The sequence below is a fragment of the Vanellus vanellus genome (assembly GCF_965231255.1).
Source record: "Vanellus vanellus genome assembly, chromosome: 3".
Lineage (NCBI taxonomy): Eukaryota > Metazoa > Chordata > Aves > Charadriiformes > Charadriidae > Vanellus > Vanellus vanellus.
Genome location: NC_138907.1, coordinates 50,305,342 through 50,330,974, shown reverse-complemented (window position 1 = coordinate 50,330,974; position 25,633 = coordinate 50,305,342). Strand labels below are relative to the sequence as shown.

Genomic DNA, 25,633 nt, shown 5'->3' with positions numbered 1-25,633 from the left:
ACGAAGTTGTTACTAATATAGACACAGGACAGGAGAGGCAACACTGCCCATACCACAGATGGAGGTACCCAACAGACTTTACTTCAGTTGGCCCTTTTGCCTGTGGATGTTTCCAGATATGTTATGCTAAAATGCTCATCAGCCCAAATAGGAACATATCTAAATCCATCTCATCAGGCTAATATTCAAAAACCTAAATTAAATCTCTGCTTTGTTTAAACAAAAACAATTCTATGTTGTACCACAGCAACACACAATGAAAATAATTTTAATTCACCTTCTCCCATGAACACTCAAACCTCTGGGATTTAGGCTACTTTTATGTTTAAGCTGCCTCAGCCTTATTCTTCAAATTAGTCAGAAATCCAGAGAAAAAAAAAGCCAAGCGGATGCATTAAAACACCTTTGTATACAGCTGGTACTATCTTCAATCACTGAATATTTCTGCTAATTCATCACACAGGCTGAACTGCATCCCAGCAGCAAAGAGCACTCAGCCCCCTGAAAGACACTCACTTGAGTGAATTATGCCCCTTCCACATCTTCAAGCAATGAGGAAAGCTGATCCTGGTCTCCCATATCCACTTTCTTGTGAGAACTGGAGAAGTCACACAGGAAGCTCTTTTGCTTCTATTTTAACATATTTAGTCTACTATTTATGTTGCCATATATGCAGTCAAAATATTTCAGGAACAAGAAGTTACTCATTTCAGTCTTAAAGATTATTTTTTTTTTTTTTTACAATAACTTGCCATGTGCAACATGCAGGTAGGTTTGGGTGCCCAGATCAGCAGTTATCTGACTGTCCATAAAAAAGCATGCCAAACTCTTGACTTTTTCTAGCCTCATAAAGACAATACTTTTCCTCATCAGATCAAAAAACTTATTGATCTTTAAATCTACACGTGAAGCCTTGGGCCCCCGAGGCAGGCCTCTTTTCTTCAGAGGGCAGCAATCTCTCTCCCCTACTAAGCTGCAGCACACATACAGTCTTCACCCATGAGCTTCATCAGAAAAAAATCAGCTATTGAGGCCCAAAAACAGTCCCTAGACCCGATACTGAAAGGCTAAAGGGTTTTGCTGGTGATGAGACTATAAGCAAGGAGACCTCTTCTGTACAAAAAAAAAAAAAAAAAAAAAAAGCTATATACTCCCAACCCCCATAAGCAAGTCTTCCACTGTTTCATATCTTCTTTAAAGCTCTGGAGTCGTGAGATCAGGTGAAACTCCTGTTTTCATTATATTTTCTGAAGACATTTAACTTGTTTGGCCATGAAAAGTCCAACAGGAAAAAAAGAATTATCAGTATTCCATTACATGAACTTCTCCTTTTTACTTTTACAGAGAGATGAAACATAGTTTTAGTAACCCTAAAGTCAAGCGACCAAGAGCAGCATGTTTGGACATTGCACGATGCCCAAGTATAACCGCAGAAGAAATAAGAGCTGAAAGAAACAGTGCAGGAAGAGCTACCCCACTTTTTCCAAGATCTCTAGATGATCTGGCAGAAAATCAACAACAGAAAAGAGTTTCAGAGGGTTTCTCTATCCACTGTGACAAAGAAAGATAAAGCCCAAGTTCCCTCTGTCAGCTGCAGATAGAAATTCAGACACTAATCACCCTGCAGCTGCCACAGGGGAGGCATCCAGCACCTATATTCTCTGCTGCAGCCAAGTGAACAGTATTTGCAGGTACTCCCCATTTTCCAGAAGGTCTTTTATTACTACGAACGGAACACCCCAATCCAAGTTCAATTTCCTCTTCAAAATGGCACAGGCCGTTATATCCAAACACTCCTACCCTGCTGCTCCTGCAGTCAGCATCTGCTTTGTACAGCACTTACAGTGTCATTAAATGCTTCCCTCAGCTGGCAGCCGGGGATACGGAGCTGCTGCCTCTCACAGGAAGAGCTCTTCCAACTGTTCACACAGGCTGCATCGACACTAGTTACAGAATGAAAAAAAGGCAGGAAAAGCGAGCGAGGCAAAGCAGTATTTTAATGGTCCATTTTGCCCCAACCCCCTGGACTGACCTCATCCCAGCTGTATAGCTGAGGTTCTGTACCTCTGCTCAAGGGGAAGGGTCGAAAGCTCTGCTCAAATTAGCCCACATAAGCACACTGGAAACATTTGGTCTGCACACATACATGTCTTGCTGGACAGTCTGACATAGAAGTAAGTGTGCAGCTGCCTTTCTATCAATAAAGCTGAAGGCTAAGACCTTCAGCAAAGGCAAGAATTACTATGCCAGGAGTAAATTATCAAATTTAAGAGGAGGCTCTGTAGACTGACATAGGGCAACAAGCTCTCTCCCTTAATATGTATAGCAAAGAAAAAGTTAACTTGGCTAATTCAGAAGCACCTTTACCTCACATTCATGATTCACGTCATAAGCAAAGTCAGTTGGAAAGACGACTCACAAGTGTTCACTGATACTCACAGTTGTTTAAGTCACCAAATGGTAACATTTGTTCTGTCCACTTGTCCATAAGTATGTTTGCAATGCACTTTTAAAGGCCCCCAAGATACTCACATAAAAAAGTGCAGTTGTAATGCCTGGATAGCAACACAAAGCCAATTGTGTAGGAATATCTAGAGAACAAGTACTACATATAGGCTACGACAAAAAAAAAAAAAAAGCCAAACAGTAACATAGAAGAAATATGGAAAGCATTTCTAGTTTTTAAGCCTACTTCAACTCATTCTGCAATAGCCAGGAGATCTTCAACTCCAGCCACAGCAGGTGGGAGTTAAGCATTAGACAGTTCCCAAGAAAATATCCTGTGCCTATCCCCTTACACCACCTTGCAAGAACCACCAGTCCCAGCACCAAACTGGGCAAACCAATGAAGCCGCCATTTCAAACATGAAGCAAGCACTTCCCTTATCCCTAGGTATTCCTGAAAGTGAAATCTGGTACAAAGATAAAACATTTCATGAGCAGTCCACTCCGTACCTGTTATCAGAACCCAGTGGACAATTACTTAATTAGCATCTGTACTATTAGAAAGGTTAAAGGTGAAAAACTCAGGTCCCTACAGCATGTTGCCAGTCTACAAGATTTGGCACTAAATGCATATTTCAGGCTTTTCAAAGAAGCTTAGTCAAATTTTCTTCCAAGGCTGATGGGCCAAGTTACAGTGCTTTATGTGAACTGTTAAAGACTAGTAGAACCTGGTAAAATCTGTAAGAACAAGAATAAAGGAGAATCATTTCCTACTGATCTAATCAGTCACAGCAGTGAATCATCATCCAGTTAAGAGATAAGCAGTTATTCTACATGGAAGCTGAACTTAAATTTTCTTTTCTCCCAATTCAGACATTCTAGCTAGTCTTCTATTCTTTACCACAGTTAGAATAACATTAAGGCTTATTACGCTCAGAGCTACATTTACTTAAAATTTTACTGCAGAACTAAAGAGTTAGAGAAGTCAGAGTGAGGATCCAAGAGTCACAATGTTAGAGACTCCTGGCTGAACTCCTGATGTGCTTGAGAACTCCTGCTTGCCTGTCTAAAAGGAAGGTAAGTTTTCAAATTCTTGTTTCAAATCCAGGGAAGTTGCATGGTTCCAGGGACAAGAGCTGGATTCTGCCCATCTTCATCAACAGAATTGTGTAAGTTTCACCTAGACATCAAAGCCTCTGGGGTTTTCAAATCCTATGATGAGCATGAAACAAAAGAACACATTTTTCATTTGCACACTAAGTATCCACCTCTTGAGCATTTTTAAATTATTATGCTTTTTGCATATTATATTCAATATAATATTCAAGGCTACACTAAATATCCCACCCACCCCCTGCCCAAAGCCAATTATTTATTCAAAGCTGGCTCTGAGAATCCAAAAGGTGCGCAAGTTTGCCAGCTACACACAGCATGACAAACCATATTTCAGGAAAATGACTCAGTAAGTTCAAAATGTTTTACACATTTAATTAAGCCTTACTCTAACTCCAGTTGGCAAGCAGGACTATGAATCATGGAAGCTAGATCACAGGAGCAACCTCAAAGCAACAGAAAAACTTAACTGCTTACTCCTGGAGCTGAAAAATTACTTATTACAACAGGAACCCAAGAAGAAACATCCTGCTTCATAGGCAAGATGTTGTGGATAGGAAGTAGGGGGGGGGGGGGGGGGGGGGAGAGAGAGAACTGCCATAACTTGAAGCACAGATGCTACAGCGACCAGCACTAGCAGAGGCATTGCCATCAAGCCCTCTTCTAATCCTCAGTATGTTGCCAACTGACACTGCAACACTTATCTACTGCATTCCCTTTAGTGTCTTCTACAAAGCTATCTCCAAGAAAGGATGGCACATCAAGGCCAAAGACTAGCAGGAAGTAGTAGTGGTAATGTGCACAGTGATGACAAAACTCTGCTAATGACATCACTGCATTTACTCAGTGGTTACCACACTTGTTATTTATGACCCTCTTTTACATACCATAAGACACTGCAATATCCTGAGCTTCTCTACTTAAGAATATACCTTAAGATGCAATACTGAGCTAGACTACTAGTAAAGGAGATCAAACTTGTACAACATAGTCCTGGTGATAAGATACAAAATTATTATGCAAATATGTACATTATCCTGTTGTTCATGGGTTGCCCGTTCCCACTGGTGACAATCAGCTAAAGCAAGTAAGGATACAGAGGAGAGACTTCTAACATCTGAGGTCCCACAAGACCACAGAAAAATGTGCAACAGATATTTAGTTTAGAAGGATCCACAGAACATCCATAACATGCTGAGCTATAAACCACTCTTTATCCTCTTTATCATCACTGTGCTGATCTGCAGGATGACTAGCTTTCCATCATGACAAGGGGGCCCCTAGTTCAGGGCCACTATCAAACATCAAAAGATGCTAACTGAAGTACCGCTACTTGCGCCCACGCTCAAGTTACAAGGCTGGCACAGTAAAGGCAATATTCAAACCTGTTGTTGCTGTAGAGCACTAACGTTTCTCATGTTGTTCCTATTTCTTTTCCATTGCATTGCTAGTAAGACTGCTATCACAAAGAAAGGATCAATACAGTGATGGAAGTGACAGGAAGGCTACAACATAGCACTGCATCCTTCTTCCCAATATAAGAACAAAACGGTGACTGGGAAGGAGGCAAATAGCTTTACATATTTTGCCTTTAGCCAGCAAGCCTTACATATTGCTGCACATAAGCAAAAATTCTCAAAGCCTCTTACTAACACCAGGAAGTGGAGTGTACTGCAATAGTGCTGTTTAAAGAGGTTGTTGTCTTCTTTCTGGATCTTGGAAAACTGCAGCTCAGCGACTCAGCGTGCTCCAGTCCTGCCACTGCCACCACCAGCCTCTACACTGTTTACATGGTGTCCCAACCACAGCTTCAGCATAGCCTCACTCTGTCCATCTCCACCACTCAGCTGGAATTGCAGCCCTATTTCACACAGCTGTCTTGAAGATGGAATTACAACCCTCTTCCCCTGTCACCACAGCACAGACAAGAGCTTTGTTTACTCCAAAGACCAGCAGTTTTCTAGCTACCGGATGACAACCTCCAGAGGAAAGGCTTTTCTCTTCCTCTCTTAAAACACAGACCACAAAGATGACCTTCACACAGAGTCAGGATCTATCACTGTTGTCACTTCAACCAGCACAAAGTTGTATGACTGAGGGCATATGTCACACAGGACAAAGATAAGAGAAGATTAGAGGTCTCCATTACAGCAGTGAATCAGGGTCTTTCACAGGCACAGAGTTAATTCCTTTGTCAACTTGAAGCCATTATGAAGTGTCCTGGCAGATGCAGTTACTGTCCTCTCCTAGTCAAAGAGCACTGGCATTAAACACATGGCTCAGAAGACATTTCTGGCAGAGGCTATATAATTTTCAACACCTGTTCCACTAATGCACTTCAAGCTTCAGGCAGCCACACCTGCTCTGTAGAAGAAAAGATTAGTTCTTCATCCATTCTCACACTACAAATCTGAACAATGCCAACCTCTTGAGCACAGCTATCAGCAAGCAAAGCTTCATGGAAGCTTAAACCAAGCCTAAATCAAACCAGTAAATAAGAGAAAGGCTGTCACCTTGTCACATCTTTTCATTCACTTTTGCATTCAGTAAGACCTTGCATGAGATGTGTGTCAGGCCTATCAAGTCATATTTATTTGGTATTGCGCATTACTGCTTAAGTATTTGTTGGCTGGCTATTGGATTCAGATGTCTAAAGGATTTAATCACTTATCTCCATATCTTCTGTAAACAGCTAACTACATACTGCAAACTGCCAGACACTATTCAGACCTCTAATCCATGTTAATCTCCCATTCACTCAACAAGACTGACACCCACAGAAACTCATCGATATCTGCAACAAGACCGCTTCTCATACTCCATTTTCAGAAGAAGAAATCTCTCCCTGTGAAACTAAAAGGCATGCTGTGGAGTTTCAGGGTCCACCCCCCTTCCCCCAAAGTGTGATAAAACTGCATGCCAGGCTAGGAAAACTGACACCAGGAAATTCAAGAGGATACTTACTGATCTTAAGGTTTCCTTCCAACCTAGACAATTCTGTGATTCTATAAAGTAATTAGATACAGAAGTAGACCCAGACACACACCACATTCTCCTGCCCTAAGAGGTCTCCTGACTCCATTCCTCCAGGTCAGGTGTGCTCTGTGCATCTAGTGCAAGTCTACAGCAACCCTACCAAATTTGGGAAAAAAAATAGGTACTCCTCCTTCAGTTTTCCCCTAAAAGGTAACAGAATTATACATATCAGGCCTAGATATTTGGCTTTGACATAATCTTCAAGTATTTGGTTGCTAACAGTGCAAGAGCTCAATCCTCAATCAGGCATCTGTGAAGAACTTAAATGGTTGTTTGAGACGGGATCCCCAAGCACACCTCTGTGTGAATCAAACTACGTAGCACCCAGCCCTGCTGTGATGGAGCTCTGACTTTGCTTGGCACCCACAGGGCCATAGAAACAAGGTTATTTCTGGATCACAAAGCATGCTGACAAGCAGGACAGACCAAAAGAGGCTACCCTAGGAAAACTTCCCTCTGGATAGACTCAATTACCCCCACTCTCTACAACCAGCTCCTCTGTAGTGCTGCTGCAAGACAGACCTCACTTCAGAGGCCTGTCATGCCAGGTGCAGTCAGAAATACTGCAGTTAGGAGGCTGGAGAGTGCTAAGCATCACCATGCTCTAGCTTTGATTTTAGGAACAGAAGTGCAAATCATAGAATGGTTTAGGTTGGAAGGGACCTTGAAGATCACCAAGTTCCAACCCCCCTGCCATGGGCAGGGACACCTCCCACTAGAACAGGTTGCTCAATGCCCCATCCAACTTGGCCTTGAACACCTCCAGGGATGGGGCATCCACAGCTTCTCTGGGCAACCTGTTCCAGTGCCTCACCACCCTCACAGTAAAAAATTTCTACCTAATGTTTAATCTAAACCTGCCCTCTTCCAGTTTAAAGCCATTCCCCCCTCATTCTATCACTAACATGCCCTAGTAAAAAGTCCTTCCCCAGCTCTCCTGTAGGCCCCCTTTAGGCACTGGAAGGCCGCAATAAGGTCTCCCCAGAGCCTTCTCTTCTCCAGGCTGAAGTTAGCCCTCCTTCTCCTGTTACTCTTCCCCTTCTAAGGAGCCTCCCAAAGCAACTTCAAAGGAGATGAACAGACCACACGTTTCAAAGACATCTTTGTTCGTTAAAAGCATAAATAAGTGTATGTGTGTATATATGCACACATACCCTTTACCATTCCTTCTCTATTCAGCTGGGCAGAGTGCTCTGAGTAGCTTTCAAGCAGGGTGCTCTGCACCTTTAGCTATCAGTGCTACGGTCTAACACAGCCCTCAGGCACAGTATGGGATGTGGAAATTTGCAGGTACACTTCTCCTGTACGAGTCAGAAACGGTTTTCAGATGACAGACACAGAGAAAGCTCACTGATGTAATCAAGACACTACTTTTGCAATTTAATTCCTTTGTGTCAGCTTGCTTTATAGGAAGGGTGACTCACAACCTTTACTCTCCTTAAAAAATATTAATAAGTCAATTGTGTTAAAAGCTGCTGTAATATATACTGTACAAGAAGTCTCTCTCAAGACTGTTTATCATAATAAAAGACTTTTTATAGGAAAATGCAGGAGATTTAAGTTAAACATGCGTGTTTATTAGCACATACCAGGAATCAATCCACCCAGGAAGCAATCCACTCAAATAACAGTCTCATGCACAAGAGTATCAGCTTTTTTTTTAGCAGTACTGTATTGCTACTGTTCTGTTTGGAATATTTTTTCATAAGAGATATTAAAAAATATATTAGGATTACCTTCTCACCACAGTTGAAAACTGAGAATTGGATTAAAAAGTTTTAGATGAGTAAATGTTGAGAACCCCCCGGTTTCTGATTACTGGAGATGAGAACTGTGGTTGCTGCAGTATACAAAAGGATCAGGCTATTTATTCATAGAATCATAGAATAGTCTAGGTTGGAAGGGATCTTCAAAATTATCAAGTCCAACCATCAATCTAACACTGCCAAAACCACCACTAAGCACCACATCTATCCATCTTTTAAATATCTCCAGGGATGGCGATTCAAGTGCCTAAATATGCATAAATATGCTTAAACACCACCCTTAAAACTCAGGGCACCACAAATAACACAAGACATCAATGAAAGGGATAAACTGTACTTTAATCATCCATCATACACATGATCACTAACAACTACACACTATGCTTTCCCTCCCCTTTTCTTTTTGAAGTTTGGTAACAGAAAGAAGAATCCCAGATTGGACTAGAAGAACCTAGTAATCGCTCTAATTACTGACTTCACACAAACATAGCAATTAAAAAGGGGAGAAAACAGCTACAAAATAAAGACATAAACAGCAATCAGGAAATCCAAACCCATTTTGGATGAGACAGGTCTAAGCCGGTTCAGAGTTTTTAATTTACCAAACTCTTCACTCATATCCAGAATAAAAGTGTTTAGAAGACTTACAGTTTTAACTTCATATAATTACTGAGAGGTCATTTGATCATGATACCTACACTTCAAGCAACTTGGATATGCCAGAAATTCTATATAGGTGCTGGAACAAAGTTTTGAACAGCTGGGAACTCGCAGTTAGCTTCACATTGGCAATACTGTACAAGTACCCACCTGCAACCCTGGACAGCAGATCTTTGTGTTCAGCCCCACACTTCTCTGGTGTGGATGCAACTTTGTCTTCTATAGAGGGGTTTATACAACTCTAATTTCCTGGCTACCTGACAGAAATAACTGGCCAAATGAGACAAAGCATCTGTCAGTTTTTAATCATCCAGGTGCTTTAGAGGTAACTGGCCTTCCTCCTTCACTTCCAAAACCTATTTAGAACAGCAACAAAAAAACACACTACATATTTCACGCACCACTGCAAATTTCAGCATAATTTTTGTTAAATCCCGAGTGTAATCAACATGCACACTTACTGATCAGATCTGCAAGTTTATAGGACAAGTTCTGGGTTTTACTCATTTGTTCAGACGCAGCCAGGCTAATTTATTACCCAAAGCTCCCTTTTAGTCAACAGGGAAAACCTGTCAGGTCCTGGATAAAGTAAATTTCAACCTGAAGCACATAACTACTTAGAAACAGAAGCTTAATTCTTGGCATCTACAATGACAACATGATAATTCTTCTATGTCTAACCATGTGCATTCGAGAACTTTTTTTCCCCCCACAGATGGTAGAGCTACCTTCTGATTTTTCCCATCAAGTTTTTGGAAAAAAAAAAAAAAAAAAAAAAAACCACCACAACAACAACAAAACAGTCAGAGGAAAGCTTTTCTTTTAGAACAGCAGCAGTGCTCATCTTACTACTTTGCCACATCACTTTTTCTTTGGGGAAAAATAATTTATGAACCACGGAAGCAGTGGCAAAGGAGAGAAGAGGATTCAAAGGAAGAATTCTTATTTCAACAAAAACCACTATGTTCTTAGGGGAGAACAAACCATAGAGTGAGCAAGAAAACTAGAGTAGGCTCAGAAAAAAAAGGGAAAAAAATTGACTTCCAGCTCATTGCAATGAAGAAAACTGTATTATAGCTTGCTTCCACTTCAAAAAATATAGCTCTCTAGGAGGCACCATACTCATCACACAAACAATTTATCCTTGAATCTAGGGTCTGCCAAGTGACTCATCTCTCCTGATGACACAATTAGCTCATAGCCAGCATACTCTTGGGCACCAACTGCCATTAGGGAACAAGTTCATTTTCATGGGGGAACAGTTTTCCACAGATGAACTTTCATTTGTCTTAAGTAATAACCCTTGTTCAAAATCAAGCAGCCTAATTCTGAAGTGTTTTACATCTTGCATATACTTGCCAGAACTTCTTTTTCCTATTCAACATGACATCGGCTCAGTAGTGACTGCCAGAGTTCAGCATACAAAGTTTAATTTAAAAGCTTCTGAACACCTGGATTGCTATGCATCCTAGTGTCCACCTGCCTGAATAAATAGCAGGTGGCCATTTTGGTGTCCGCTTCAGAAAAAACGTGGTAAGTTAGCTTTTTGTTCAATAACTAAACACTGCAAACTTAAAATCCAACACAACCAAAACACCCCCCCACCCAGCATCCCTGAACTCTGCAGTTGCACCATCCCACTGTGTCAGTATGTCTTGGAGTATGAGGAACAGAGGTGAGATCACTGCCACAGCAAAGTCCTGATTCAATAAAGGCTCAAGATCACAGCCAACAAGTGTAGCAGTCACACTTCAGTGGGAGCGAGCATCAGCTGTCATCTTGGGTAAGGAAAGCTCTGCCACCCATTATACTTATCAGCAACCCCTCTACCAGCTAAAACCCCATGAATTTTGTCTTCTATGGTCTCAATAGATATTGAGCCCAGGTTCATTTTTCATTCTTAAAGACCCAGGTTTCTGAGAAACAGGATCTATCACCCTTCAGCCATAGAATAGTTTCAGTGCAGGTTGCCAATCACCATAGATCATCAGCATCTTGGCAATAGCTACAGAAAGCCAGAGGGATTGAGAAACCCTAAACAAGGTTCACAGACATTTTTCAGAAGTTTCTTCAAATGCTATCATCCTGTCTGAGCCACAACACCACACTGTCTGAAAGCAGTAAGAGTAATTAAAAAAATACCTGAGACTGCACAATTAAAAATAGCTAAAAACTGAAGTTTAACATTAATGTAAACATTTCAAGTTTAATTATATCCCATCCAAACATCACAGTTCTTACAGTTTGTGTAATAACTTTCTACACACCACTCTACCCAAATGATTTGAAGTCTATGTCTCTCTATTTGCTGTATGAATTGTATGAGGGGCAGGAGAAGGAAAAAGATCAAAGTAATAAATAAATAAATCAGGTTTTCTTCTTTTTATACTGATAGCTCCCCTATGTCTGTCCGGATCTAGCTGGTGAGGACAGTGACAAGAAGTAGTCAGTTTCTAAAGAATCAGGAGTAACAAAATGCTCTTTCAAAGAGGGCAGCGCAGCTGTTGTGGCAGCTTTCCCTCCAGCTCTGGGGTTCTGAACACAGGCTCTGGGGGGCAATAGGAGGAGGTGGCACTGCATTCATTTCATGACCCCAGCCAGCACGCTCACATTTTATCCACACAAAGTCAATGGTGGAATAACCCTTTACCTCCATCAAGGACACGCTTTTATATACTCTATTTTGCATTAAGTTAAATGGAAACCAATATTCTGTTGATTGCCTGATCAATTTCATTCCAAAACAAACTGCAGTAATTTATTCCCCCCCCCCCCCCCCCCCCCAAAAAGTGAGACATGTTAGAAGACAGGCACTGTCAATGAATTCCCTAAATATTTAAAAAAAAATTCTAAAGTCAATTTACAAAGTTATTACCTACCAAAGCCTTCACAAAAGCCAAGTACTTGAGATTAAGACAGTTTTAAATATTTACTTAAGGTAAAACAGCTTACACTACCTACATCACATTCTCAAAGAACAGTGGAAAGGGTAAGAATGCCATAATTCATTTCTTAAATACATCACCAGTGTAATTTTGTAAGCTTCTATGCAAGGTCATAATTTTCCAGTAATCAAATGAGGGCCTGCATTTGAGCTTACTCAGTATCTACTTTCATAAAAAGAAAACGAGTCATCCCAGAGAGACTTGCATGCATCTCTTAATAGAGAGGTGTATAGTATAGTATGTGGACTCAAAGTTACTTATTTATTGTGATAATAATGTATTGCTTGATAAGAAAATAAGTTTTTATTACTTTGAATTTTTTTTTAAACATGGTTCCTTAATCGTGAGGGTTTGGGGTTTTTGTTTTGGGGTTTTTTTGTTTGTTTGGTTTGGGTTTTTTGTTGTTGTTTGTTTGGGGTTTTTTTGTTTGTTTGGGTTTTTTTTGTTTGGTTTTTAACTGGAGGAAGAAAAAAGAGCAATATATTAAATAAATATACCGTTGTCATCATCTAGCAACTTTAGCTAGGCTTCCCTCCTCAAGAATTTTACATCATACTACATAATTCTTCTATTACACTTCTCTACACTGTGCCATACCACTCATTTAACGATCAGCCTCCCATTGGTTTTTCCTTGAAAGAACAGTCTGTCCCTATGACCCAGGTACAGATTTTGCGTATATATGTATAAAAACAAATAACCAAGAAACTTCAGTCTTTGTCTTTAATAACTTCCTGCCACAGGACAAGCTTATGTTCTATGATCATTCCTGATGACCAAAATACACAACCCATGAAGCAGCAGAGAAGTTTACACAGGTAATCTGTTTTATAGATCCTCAATACGCATACTAACCTGTGACCTACAAGCTTAACCAAAGATGTGGATTTTTCAGGGTTTTTTTGGGTTGCTAAGCAGTTATGATCACTATTAAAAGTCATCCACAATATACATTAGTTTTCATAATGGATTGAATAGTCCATACTAGGTGTATTGAGACCTTTGATTAATTGAAGTGGGAGACATGAGGAAAAGTTCACCAGATACTACTGAAAAAAAAAAAAAAAAAACCAAAAACAAAAGCCACCACCTCTCCAATTTTGCAACAAAACCAACTTTTTGAATGGCAGACTGGAATTTTCTGACCTGCTTTAAGTTAACTACTTTTTTTTGGTCATAGAAGTGATTTGATATACCAGCAATTATAGTACTCGTGTACACTAGTTACGTTGTTTTGAGATAACCCTAGTGATGATCACAAACAGTCTGGAAACAGTCTCCATTGTCTCTGTTGTTGACTACTTTAGCATCTTTGAAGCACGGGCTGTTACTGGCAGTTTGGCATTACACTAGCACAGATGTGCATTGATGCTGTGGTAGGTACCTACCACAGACAACCTGACCAGGAAGAAGTAGAGGCCTTCCTCAGGTAACTGGAAGAAGCCTTATGTGTGCAGGCCCTGATCCTCAAAGCATCCATTTAATCCACCCTGATATCTTCTGAAAGTGCACAAGCAATCCAGAAAAACTGTGCATTAATAAATGCACTTCCTGACACAGGTGATCAAGGAGCTGATGAGGGAAATTGTTCTGCTGGACCTGATCCCTACAAACAAGGAAGTACTGGGCAAGAATGTGAAGTTCAAGGGCAGTCTTGGTTGCAGTTACCAAGACAGCCCTGGAAGGAAGAGGGGTCCTAGAGAGTTGGAGGTGGTGATCCTTGAAAATTAACGAAGCTCAAGATTTGGTCACACTGACCAACAGGAAATCAGGCAAAGGCAGAAGGAGGCCTGCATGGATGAACAAGGAACCTCTGACAAAACTCAGACATGGAAATGAAGTATGAGAGGAGCAACCACAGAAGTGATGAGGAAGAATATGGAGACTATCCAAGCAGGCCTGGAGCACGTCTCTTGTGAGGACAGGCTGAGAGAGTTGGGGTTGTTCAGCCTGGAGAAGAGAAGGCTCTGGGGAGACCTTATAGTGGCCTTCCAGTACCTAAAGGGCACCTACAGGAGAGATTGGGAGGAACTCTTTATCAGGGAGTGTAGTAATAGGATGAGGGGTAACAGTTTTAAACTGAAAGAGGGTAGATTTAGATTAGATATTAGGAAGAAATTCTTTACTCACAGGGTGGTGAGACACTGGAATAGGTTGCCCAAAGAAGTTGTGGATGCCCCAATCCCTGGAGGTGTTCAAGGCCCAGTTGGACAGGGCTTTAAGCAACCTGTTCTAGTGGGAGGTGTCCCTGCCCATGGCAGGGGGGTTGGAACTTTATGATCTTTAAGGTCCCTTCCAACCCAAACCATTCTATACTTCTATGATTCTATGTAGAGATGGTGTCAGGAAAGCCAAAAGCCATCTGCAGTTAGACCTGTTGAGGGCAACAAGAATGGCTGCTACAGGTATATCAGCAGCAAGAGGAATACCTTTGGGTCCTGCTGCTGAGTGGGGGAAGCGGAGATGGTGACAAAGGATACAAGGCTGCCAAGGTTCCCCAGTGCCTTCTTTGCCTTGGTCTTTATTGGTAATACCAGACTTTGGGAATCCCAAGCCCCTGAAGACAAGTGGGAAAGAAAGACTTGTCCTTGGTGGAGGAGGGTCATGTCAGGGAACATTTAAACAAATTGGACATACAAAAAAAAATTCTGAGACCTGACGAGATATATCCATGAGTGCTGAGGGAGCCGACTGGTGTCATTGTGAGGCCACTCTCAATACTCTAAAGACTCACGGCAATTAGGAGAGCTTCTTGGGAGCTGGAAGAACGTAAAAGGTAAGTCCTACCTTCAAGAAGGAGGATCCAGAGAATTGCAAGCCAGTCAGCCTTACCTTGATCCCTGGGAAAGGTGATGAAGCAAATCCTTCTAAAAAGAATTCCCAAACATATGAATGACAAGGAGATGATTTGGAGTAGTCAGTGTAAGTTTATGAAGCAGAAAATTGTGCATAAGCTACCTGGCAGCCTTCTATGAAGAGCTCACTGTTTTGGTGGATGAGGGCAGAGCAGCAAGTGTTTTTCACCTTAAGTAAGGCTTTTGACATTGTGTCCCATATCATTATCTCAGACAAGCTGATGAAGTGTTGACTAGATAAGTGGACAGTGAGGTGAATTAAAAACTGAACTGCTATACTCAAAGGGTTGTGATCAGCATAAAGTTCAGCTGGAGGCCAGTCACTGGTGGCATACCCCAGGGCTCAGTACTGGGTCCAGTATTATTTAACGTCTTCATTAATGGCTTAGATGATTGGACAGAGTACACAGTCTGCAAGTTTTTAGATGTTACAAAACAGGGAGGAGTACCTGATACACCAGACAGTTGTGCTGCTGGCCAGAGGGACCTTTACCGACTAGAGAAATCACCAAACAGGATTATCCTGAAGTTGAGCAAACGGAAATGCAAGGTCCTGCACCTAGGGAAGAATAACCCTATGCACTGTTACAGGCTGGGGTCCAAACAGCTAGAAGTCACCCTTGCAGAAAAGGACCTGGGGGACAAATTGGAATATAAGCCAGCAACACACCCTTTTGGCAAAGAAAGTTGACAACACCCTGGGCTATATTAGAAAAGGTATTGCCACAGCAGGTCAAGAAAGGTAGTCCTTCCCTTCCACGCAGCACTGCTAAGACATGTAGAGTGTCATCCTGTTCTGAGCTTCCCAGTTCACAAGAGACGTGAATATACTAGAGCAAGCCCAGTAAAGATGGACAACCACAAAAATGATTAAGGGATGACAGGATCTGACCTAAAAGGGAAGTCTGAGAAAGCTGTAGATGTTCCCCCTGAAGATGACAATGCAGGGGGGCAGGGAAGGAATGGAGGGTGGATCTTACTGACATATATTTCCTCCCTTCAGGTATTTAAAGATGACAGAGCCAAACCCTTCTCAGCAGTACCCAGTGAAGTGACAAGAAGCAGTCGGCACAAACCAAAACACAGGAAGTCCTGTTTAAACATGAGAAAAACATTTTTGCTCTTAGTGCGATTAAACAGTAGAATAGGCTGCCCAGAGAGGTTGTGGAGTCCATTCAAGGCCCAACTGGATGCCATCCCAAGCACCTTCCTGTAGCTGACCCTACTCTGAGCAGGGCAGGGAGGGTTGGACTAGAGGATCTCCAGAGGTGCCTTCCAACATCAGTTTTCTATGGTGCTACAAGCATTTATCATTGCCTTGATAAAAGCAGCACTAGAGGAATAAAAGTAAAATTTTTACTGCTATGGAGGTTTTGTGCTTTCCTTACTGTGATCATTCAACACAGTCTTTCTTCAGGTCCTAAATGCTATCACATTAGCTGTTACCATCATTAATTCTAAACGCTTGACCTTTCATTGAGGTTCCAATAAATTCTCTATGGACAGTGGTAGAGCCTGCAATACATGCTTGTCATGAGACTACACACAGAGCAACCACCCTTTGCTCCCTCCAATTTTATTACTCCTATTTGCACAGGAGTACACAGTATCACCAGAGGTTACATGTGTCTTCAGAAACTTCATACAAGAGTTAACAGTAAGCCTGGGTCCTGCCATTTTCAGTTTTGCCATGCAATTTTCATAGAGCAAAACTTCAGAGGATTTGCACAGTTCTGCTTCTGGTTGGACATCAGCACTTCCACTGCATCTCTCCTCTACTTTCCCCAAAAGCCCCATGCAAGCTCTCAATTAGAGCATCAAACTTCTCTTGAAACAGGACAAACAGCTCAAAGCAGTGTTACGCTCGAGCTTCTGAACGCCGCAATTTCAAAGTGCCGTGAGCTGTATTGCATGCATGCTCACTATTTTAGAAAGATGCGAAAAAGAATTTTGCTGCCAACTGCACCTTCATGGAGGATTTAGATAGAATATCAACTCCTAACTTGGACCTAGATCAAACCACAAGGCACATTACCCTTGTTTAAGTATGTTTGAGCCTCTAACAATGATGTGGTCATACTTAACATTCTCTATCAAAAAAGGGCCAGTTTGCCAAAAAGAATCACTGTACAGAAAAACTGCAGCCCACAAGTCTAGGCAAGGACTGCCGCAGGAGTTTTAAGTTGTCTCTTAAGGGAATTCCCATCAGCTTGCCTTTGTGGCAGGACAAACAGGGTCCATGGCTGTGGGAGGACCTCCTAGGGGAACACCCCGATGGCAGCAACCCTGTGTAATCTAGGTGACAATTCTAGAGCAGAGCTGACACACAGTGCTGTAGGACCAAGATGTGCCTCAAACACTTGCTGTGTCCAACAACGCTCCCCAAGACATTTAAAGAACTTGCTTTTCTGAGATCTGGTCTTGCTGTTGATGGACAGCATGCAGTTTTCCTAATGCATTTTGCCACCACCACATTTGTCCGTACTATACACGGGACAGGAGAAACAGCAGGAGGCCAGCATAGCCTTAAGCAGGTTATTTACAAGAACACCCTTCAAGCAAGTGTGATCCATTGCATGACATGATTTGAATTTCACCCCTTAAGTCACACTTTAATGTTTCCTGAAAAAATTGGCTTTGAGCTTGGGCACAGTACAGCCATTAGTAAGAAAGTGACCAGACCAGTAGATCAGTTTCCTACAATACCACTACGGTAAGATGCAAGCTTCATAGAAATAGAACAGGCTTACAGACTAAGCCAGTAAGAGGACTGAAATAACACGACAGCAGCAGAGTAAAGGTGGAAACCAGTTTTTCTTATTATATTTTTCTGTAGTTCTGCATAATGAAGGCACACAGGGGAAAGTTAAGTGAAGAGTGAGGGTTCTCTACATTGGACAGCCAATATTTCCCTGCCAATCATTTGTTAGTGTTCCCTGGGTATGTTTTATAATGCACAAGTGCAGCCGGTTTTCCAATCAGACATAAGTACATCCTCCCACTTGGCACACAGACACTGCCATTGCCTTGCTGAGGCAGGAGTAGACATACAGAAAGCTAAATGCAATTACAGACACCAAATTGCAAATTGTAATACTTACAGCAGTAAATGCATCCAAAAATGAGAGAACACAGGACCGAGCTCTGTATATAAGTAGTCATTACATGCAATTTTTCTCTGCCAAATTTAAAACTTCAGAATTATAAAATGCATCCCTAATGAAAATTAACTAGGTCTAAATTCATTTGGGAAATGAAGGCTGTCTTCACAAAAAAAAAAAAAAAAAAATCTTAAAACCCAAACCCACAAACCAGAAATTTAATCTTCAGCAATATCCTCAAAGATAATGTGATGATCCCAGTTACCTGCACTTAATTCCAGCCCCAAGCTTTTTGAAGAATGATTTAGTGCTGTCTTTTTAAGAAATGGAAAAGGAGAGAAAAATTACACTTGGAAGTTGTGTCCATTTCACAGAGCTCAAAACTAAGACTTCTTCCTCCTTTGTACCATTACAGGGGTTAAAACTATTCCTTTAACATAGTAGAAGGTAACAAAAACTTACCCTTGCACTGAAGAGTAAACATGACAAAAGTTTGAAATTTCAAGGAGTAAGAGATACTGGGAAGATTAGCGTGTTCAATGGTGGCTATTTATACACGTGTCGTTGCAGCCTCCCTTCAATCCTGAAGCGATTCAGTCTCCTTCACTTTTTGAAGTCAGGAGATACCTAACAATCTTCCGAGCACAGCTTGGTTTACTCTACACGAGCCAGCAGCAAACAGTTTTACAGTCAAGCTTTGTCCTCAGCTTAGCATAACAGTGAACATTGATTTGTTCTCACCTGCTTTCTGTCTTCACATCACCTTCTCATATATTTGACATTTAAGCACATCGAGGCAAGATTTGTGTTTTTCTGTAGGTTTGCGGATTTCCTTGTTTTTTTTTTTTTGGTTTTTTTTTTTTTTTTAATTAGCACAATAGTACAATGCTACAATAATACAAACAATAGATTAACTTGAAGGAAAGAGTTAGCTCAGTCTTGCTCTGGATGAAGAGCCAGGCTAGTGGACAAACAGGAATGAATTCAAAATTTAGTAGTATGTGGGGTTCATCAGACAATTCACAATACGCAAGCATTGTTATGACAACAGCTACTCTTTGAGGTCAATACAAAATCTCTGCAGGAAATCCATACACCTCAAGAAGTTTTTTCTTCTTTCTTGAAAAACCTGCACAAGGGTAATATCAGTAAAATAAAATTCCCTAAACTCTAGTTGAACAAGTCTATTCTCCTTTTTTCACTTGACCTTGCAATAGAGACCCAAAAAACAGGTTGGTTTTGCATCTCCAAGGTGAGAAGCACATTAAGTACCACCAGAGATATTTTGTTTCCACAAAGGCAGAAGATATTATAATAATAATTTCCTAACATTTTTTAATCCACGAGTAAACAGATTTACCTCTTTAACAGGTTCTTCATCCAGGGCAGCATCTTCCACCACAGGCTAGTGAACAGAAAGGCAAAAAGAGGAAAGATAGTCTTGTAAATATATGTTATTGAGAAAGACAATTCTAACCCAAGTTCTACCACAAAATACAGTCAATTTACTTTTAGTTGGTTAAGTCCAAGTTTATACTGCTGTAGCAGACACGTTCAATTCTTCACACAGGTAAGTTAGCCTTTCAATCCCTGAGGACCTGCTCTCTCCAAGATATATAAAATGCTAAGAGATATAGGGGAAAGCAAGGGCATGCTGGCACTATTAAGATTCCTGATGAATAGTCAAAGCTAGGTTTGTCAGAAATTGCACTAAAATGAATAAAGAACTAAAGATTACGAATCATGTGCTGGGTTGTCCCTGCTTGGACACCAGGTGCCCACCAAAGCTTCTCTATCACTCCCCCTCCTCAACCAGAGGGAGAAAAAAATATAATGGAAGGCTCATGGGTCAAGATAAGGATCAGGAGACATCACTTACCAGTTACCACCATGGGCAAAACAGTCTCGACTTGGGGAAAATGAACTTAATTTATTACCAACCAAATCAGAGTAGGATAATAAGAACTAAAATAAAAAGTTAAAACCACTTTCCCACCCTGCTCCCTTCTTCCCAGGCTTAACTTTATTCTAAAATGCTCCTCCCCCCAGCAGCACAGGTGGACAGGGAACAGGGGTTGTGGTTCATTCATCACACATGGTCCCCACTGCTTCTTTCTCTTCAAAGGAGGACTCCTCACACTCTTCCGCTGCTCCAGCATGGAGTTTCCCTCACAGAAGACAGTCCACAAACTTATCCAATATAAGTCCTTCTTACAGGCTGCAGTTCTTCACGAACTGCTTCAGTGGGAGTCCCTTCCAGGGGATTGTGGTCCTTCAGGAACAGGCTGCTCCAGCACGAGTCCCCCACAGGGTCACAAGTCCTGCCAGAAAACTTGGCATGGGCTCCTCTCTCCATGGGTCCACGGGTCCTAAGAGGAGCCTGCTCCAGCAGGAGCTTCCCACAGGGTCACAGCCTTCTTCACACATTCACCTACTCCAGTGTGGGGTCCTCCCAGGGCCACAGGTGGATATCTGCTCCACTGTTAACCTCCACAGGCTGCAGGGGGACAGCCTGCCTCACCATGGTCCACACCAGGGTCATCTCTGCTCCAGCACCTGAAGCATCTCCTCCCCCTCCTTCACCGACCTTTGTGTCTGCAGAGTTGTTACTCTCATTCTCACTCCTCTCTCTGGCTGCAGTTGTGCAGGGTTTTTTTTCCCCTTAAGTGTGTTATCCCAGAGGTGCTACCACCCTTGCTGATGGGCTCAGCCTTAGCCAGTGGCAGGTCCATCTTGGAGCCAGCTGGCATTGGCTCTATTGGACATAGGGGAAGTTTCTAGCAGCTTCTCGCAGAAGCCACCCCTGTAGCCCCACCATTACCAAAACCTGGCCAGGCAAGCCCAATACACAAACATAAACTGAAACTAGAGAACCGGAACAGTATTTCTTGCTGAAAAGAGAATATGTGCATACATAGGACCAAGCTTTCTAAACACACATCTTCCATTTAAATATTGTTATTTAATGAGTGCTCAGCTGAAATCTATTAAGTGATGAACCCTTAGGTAGAAAGATTACAGAGCTTGATCACACAGCCCTTCCACAGGAAAATATTCCCAAGGCTGTACTTCACTACCCCATCCATCCAGCTTGAAAGGGGTCGATAACTTTGCCTTCCTACAAAGAAATTCTAGACCCAGCAAATTATCCCAGTTTTCTTGCTTACTTGTCAGACAAAATTAATGACCTCCTGAGTCAACAGGTGAAAGAAGCAGGATTTTGCTCCAATCTTCCTTTATACAAACACAATACAGGACATGCCCTAAATGCACTCTTCCTTATCAAGCAATTGATTTACTATAAATGCTGTCTTTAATATCTGCAAGTCATTCACCTGAGTCATGCACAGGCACTCATAAATGCCTCTATTTTAAAAGGGTTTTTGGCATTAAGGAAGGGGAGGAGAAAGAGGTCCATATGCATAAAAGAAAGAAACTGTCTCCCTCCTTGTCTAACTGTGAAAAGCTTCTGCGAAAAAGAACAACTTGCAGACAATCATGAAAACATTTTATCCCACACAAATTCAGAGCCTGTGACAGCTCCCTCGAAGCTGTCCAATCATTAGTGTTTAAGCCTCATTCAGCTCATTAAAGACCAAATGTCATCACTGTTTGAAAAGACAACTGGTCTTCATGGACAATAGCCCAGAAGCAACAAAGTTAATTTCTATGTACCTTAACCAGATTTGAGCAAACAGTACTTTAGGAATTCAATGGTCACACTCAAAGAGTTGCGGTCAACAGCTCAATGTCCAAGTGGAGACAAATGACAAGTGGCATTCCTCAGGGGTTGGTACTGGGACCTGTACTGTTCAACATCTTTGTCATCGACATGGACAGTAGGGTTGAGTGCACCCTCAGCAAGTTTGCCAACGACACCAAGCTGTTTGGCAAGGTAAACACACTGGAGGGGAGGGATGCCATCCAGAGGGACCTGGACAGGCTGCAGAGGTGGGACCAAGCCAACCTTATGCACTTCAACAAGGCCAAGTGCAAGGTCCTACATCTGGGTCGGGGCAATCCCAAGCACAGATACAGGCTCAGCAGGGAATGACTGGAGAGCAGCCCTGAGGAGAAGGACCTGGGGGTTCTGGTTGATGAGAAGCTCAACATGAGCCAGCAGTGTGCAATCGTAGTCCAGAAGGCCAACCATATCCTGGGCTGCATCAGAAGTGTGGCCAGCAGGTCAAGGGAGGTGATGCTGCCCCTCTACTCCACTCTTGTGAGACCCCACCTGGAGTACTGCATCCAACTTTGGAGTCCCCAACATAAGAAGGACAGGCACCTGCTGGAGCATGTCCAGAGGAGAGCCACGAGGATGACCCGAGGGCTGGAGCACCTCTCCTATGAGGAAAGGCCGAGAGAGTTGGGGCTGTTCAGCCTAGAAGAGAGAAGGCTCCGGGGAGATCTTATTGTGGCCTTCCAGTACCTGAAGGGGACCTACAGGAGAGCTGGGGAAGGACTTTTTACTAGGGCACACAGTGATAAGACGAGAGGGAATGGCTTTAAACTGGAAGAGGGCAGGTTCAGATTGAACATTAGGAAGAAATTTTTTACTTTGAGGGTGGTAAGGCACTGGAACAGGTTGCCCAGAGAGGTTGTTGAGGCCCCATCCCTGGAGGTGTTCAAGGCCAGGCTGGATGTGGCCTTGGGCAACCTGGCCTAGTGGGAAGTGTCCCTGCCTATGGCAGGGGGGTTGGAACTCGATCTTCAAGGTCCCTTCTAACCTAAACCATTGATGATTCTATCTTTAACAAGCTTAGAGATAGCAATAAGACAATAAACAGTGTTCTATCTGTTGCTCTCATCTAAACTCTAAAAGTTTATGCCTGTAATTCCTTAACCCTCTTTAAACTTTTTTATAAGTGAAATCTTAGCAAGAGTGATAGAACACTGTAGCTCATAGCTATGGTACTCCCTAAAGCAGGAAATGCAAAAGAAAAAAAAAAAAAACACCACACAACACAAAAACAAAGCAAACATCTGATTAACCAGCTTTGCAATGGGTCAGTTACACTTGGTAAGGAGACCCACATGGTTTATTCTGGAAGAACAGTCTAAATGGTCCTCTACCAACAGAAGTGGTGACAATAGAAAGCTCTTGTCCCAAGCAGTGGACATTGGGCCTTAGTGCAGAAGCCTACTCTAAGATCTAGGGAAGTTTTTTCCAAGAAGTTGATGGCAGAAAAAGCAATCTGAGCAATGACCAAAGTGTTTTCCGTCTGGAGCAGAAACACACATAAAATCGACTTTTAAGAGGAAGAGGAGGAAGGCAGAGAGCAAGCACATACATGCACTTTAAATACTGTGGTCAACAGAAAGGCATGCTTGGGAGGGAGAAAAGCATTGTTTCTATGACACTCAGCAGAAAACTGTTCACCATAAGTATAGTCCTCTCATTGGGAAAGTGATTTAATGGGGTGTCAGATGACTACTTAAACAAAATCAGGAACAATATGCTGTTTCCCAGATATAACCCATTTGTTAGCACTCAGATTCCTTGCAGCATGCAAAGTGGAGCAAGTGGCAGCACTCAGAAGTGACTTACACGATATAAACCTCTGCAAGCTCCATGTCCCATCCCCCCCCCCCCCTCATTCTTAACCTAGGGACTCCAGAATGAGCTATGCTAGTATCTTTTCTGCCATATTGTTTAAATACATAAACTAACACTCTGTATGAAACCTCTTCCACAACTCAGCAACTCCTTTTTTGAGACAAGTGTTGCCTGTAACCTGGCTGGTTGAGTTACACTCCCCTCATCCCCCCAAAACCCTGTTACAGTGCTGTGATCAATGAAGTGGCAGGGAGGGAAAAGGGTGTGTTATGAAGTAAACACAACCCCCCTCCACCTCACAAGTTTCACTATTTCTATCACCTGTTACAAATGTGTATCCTGTGCTGGAAACAGCTGACCAGAAATACTTTGCTTTTACTGCATGACTCAAGAGCCCCAGAAATACTCAGGAATCCACTATGCCCACTGCTGCACAAAAAGATGATACCATTTTTGACACAAGACAATTTTAAATTGCAGGTAATGAAAAATCTTCAACACAAAGCATGAGCATATATAACACCGCAGCCAGCGAGTTATCACAGCATTGCGTTCCCAATATGGTCCTGAAGGCTCAGCCTTGCGCTCAGAGGTAACGGACGAGGGTCCGACTTTAATTTTGTGCTGATGCTAAAACAAAGGCAAGGAAGCTCAGAAATCAAAACAGAAAGGAGAGCCACGGAGCTCTCCTAGCCTCAAATTAGAGATCACGCACTTTGTGTTCAAACGTGAGCCCGAGTCCTGCTCAGCCCGCTTTGCGGGTTGCCATCCGTTTCACACGCTCCTTCCCCTACATTCACCCCCAAAATCCCCGAAGTAGGGTTCCGGCCCAAGCGCGGTGCCGGAGCGGGCGGGAGGGCAGCCGGGCTCGGCGGGGGGACGGCGCAGGCTGCGGTGCGGACCCCCTCCCCGCCACAAGCCACTCCGGCTGTGGGGCAACAGGTTGCCGAGCCGAGCCCCTCTCCTCCCCGCTCTCCGCGGCGAGGGCTCCTCATCACGCCCCATCTCGCCAGGTTTGGGGCAGCACCGAGGCGGTTCCCCCGGCGGGGAAGGTGGGGAGGGTGTGTGTGGGGGGGGGTTGGCAGCACCGCTGCGGCTGCCCGCCCGCATCCCCCGCCGCTCACCTCCGTCTCCATGGGCTCCACCTCTATCCCTTTCCATAGCTCCAGCAAGTGGGCGATCGGCATGCTGGGCGACGCCTGGCCAGAAGCCGGGATCAAGCAGAAGGAAAGCGGGAGAGGAGGCAGAAGGTGTCAGTCGGCCGCCGGGACACCCGCTGGAGCCCGGCCCGGGACCCTCCGCCCGCTCGGCAATATGGCTCCCCGCCTGCCCGTCCGCGGCCGCCGCGCCCCGGGGGGAGCCCGCAGGCGGGGGCGCGGCCGCGGCCGCTCCGCAGGCGCGGAGGCAGGGCAAGGCGACAGCGGCGGCTCCGCAGCCCGCGGTAGAGCCCTGCCGCCCCGTCCCGTTCCCCGTCCCCTTGGCTGGCTTTTTAAGCGAGGGGGAAAGTTGATCCGGAGGATGCTGCGGCGGCGGCGGCAGGCGTTGCCACGGCAACGGCAGCGCTGTTCTCCCCCCTGCCCCTGGCCGCCCTCCCGCCGCCCGGCACCGGCTGCTCCCCGTCCGTCCGCCCCGCGGAGCCCCGCTGTGTGCCTGAGGCGGGGGAGGGAAGAGAAGGGGAGCACGGCGGGGACGTGAAGGAGGAAATAGTTAAAAAGATTCAACTGGCAATTTTTGCCTCCCCCCTCAATGCGAAAACACTTATATCTTTATAGGGAGTGCAGCTAACAGAAGGACATCTGAAGTTTACCAAGCCCAGTATTATTCTAGTGTTTAAGGATTATCTTACTCATCACTTGCATTATTATTGAATTTATTTACTATGAAGCCTGTAGTAAAGCCTGTCTATTCAGGTGCCATTTCCTCCTCCTTTAGCTTTCACAGCCTATTACAACCTTACTATAAACAGGCATGACACATTGCACCAGATACCCAGTTGCAGAGACCATGATTTATACAGAGATTGATTAGGATTCTCCTCAAACTGAGGTTAAAACATGCCTGTTACCCTGTTCGGGCAACTTTATTATCACGTTCTGAAAGGTGTTACTGCTAATTAAGTCACTGCTCTTCAAAGAGCCATTTCGGCACAAATAGT

At 43.3% G+C, this 25,633-nt stretch overlaps 1 protein-coding gene across 1 annotated transcript in view; it reads right to left on the bottom strand.

The window, feature by feature from the left end:
• RPS6KA2 (ribosomal protein S6 kinase A2) overlaps window positions 1–24,665 on the bottom strand; it is a gene marked incomplete at its 5' end in the record, with an annotated part of 312,268 nt that extends 287,603 nt beyond the window's left edge. The window contains 2 exons of the mRNA XM_082480397.1: window positions 19,282–19,326; window positions 24,603–24,665. Coding sequence (XP_082336523.1) covers window positions 19,282–19,326; window positions 24,603–24,665 — 108 coding nt within the window. The remainder of the gene's footprint in view (window positions 1–19,281; window positions 19,327–24,602) is intronic.
• Window positions 24,666–25,633: the final 968 nt, after the last annotated feature.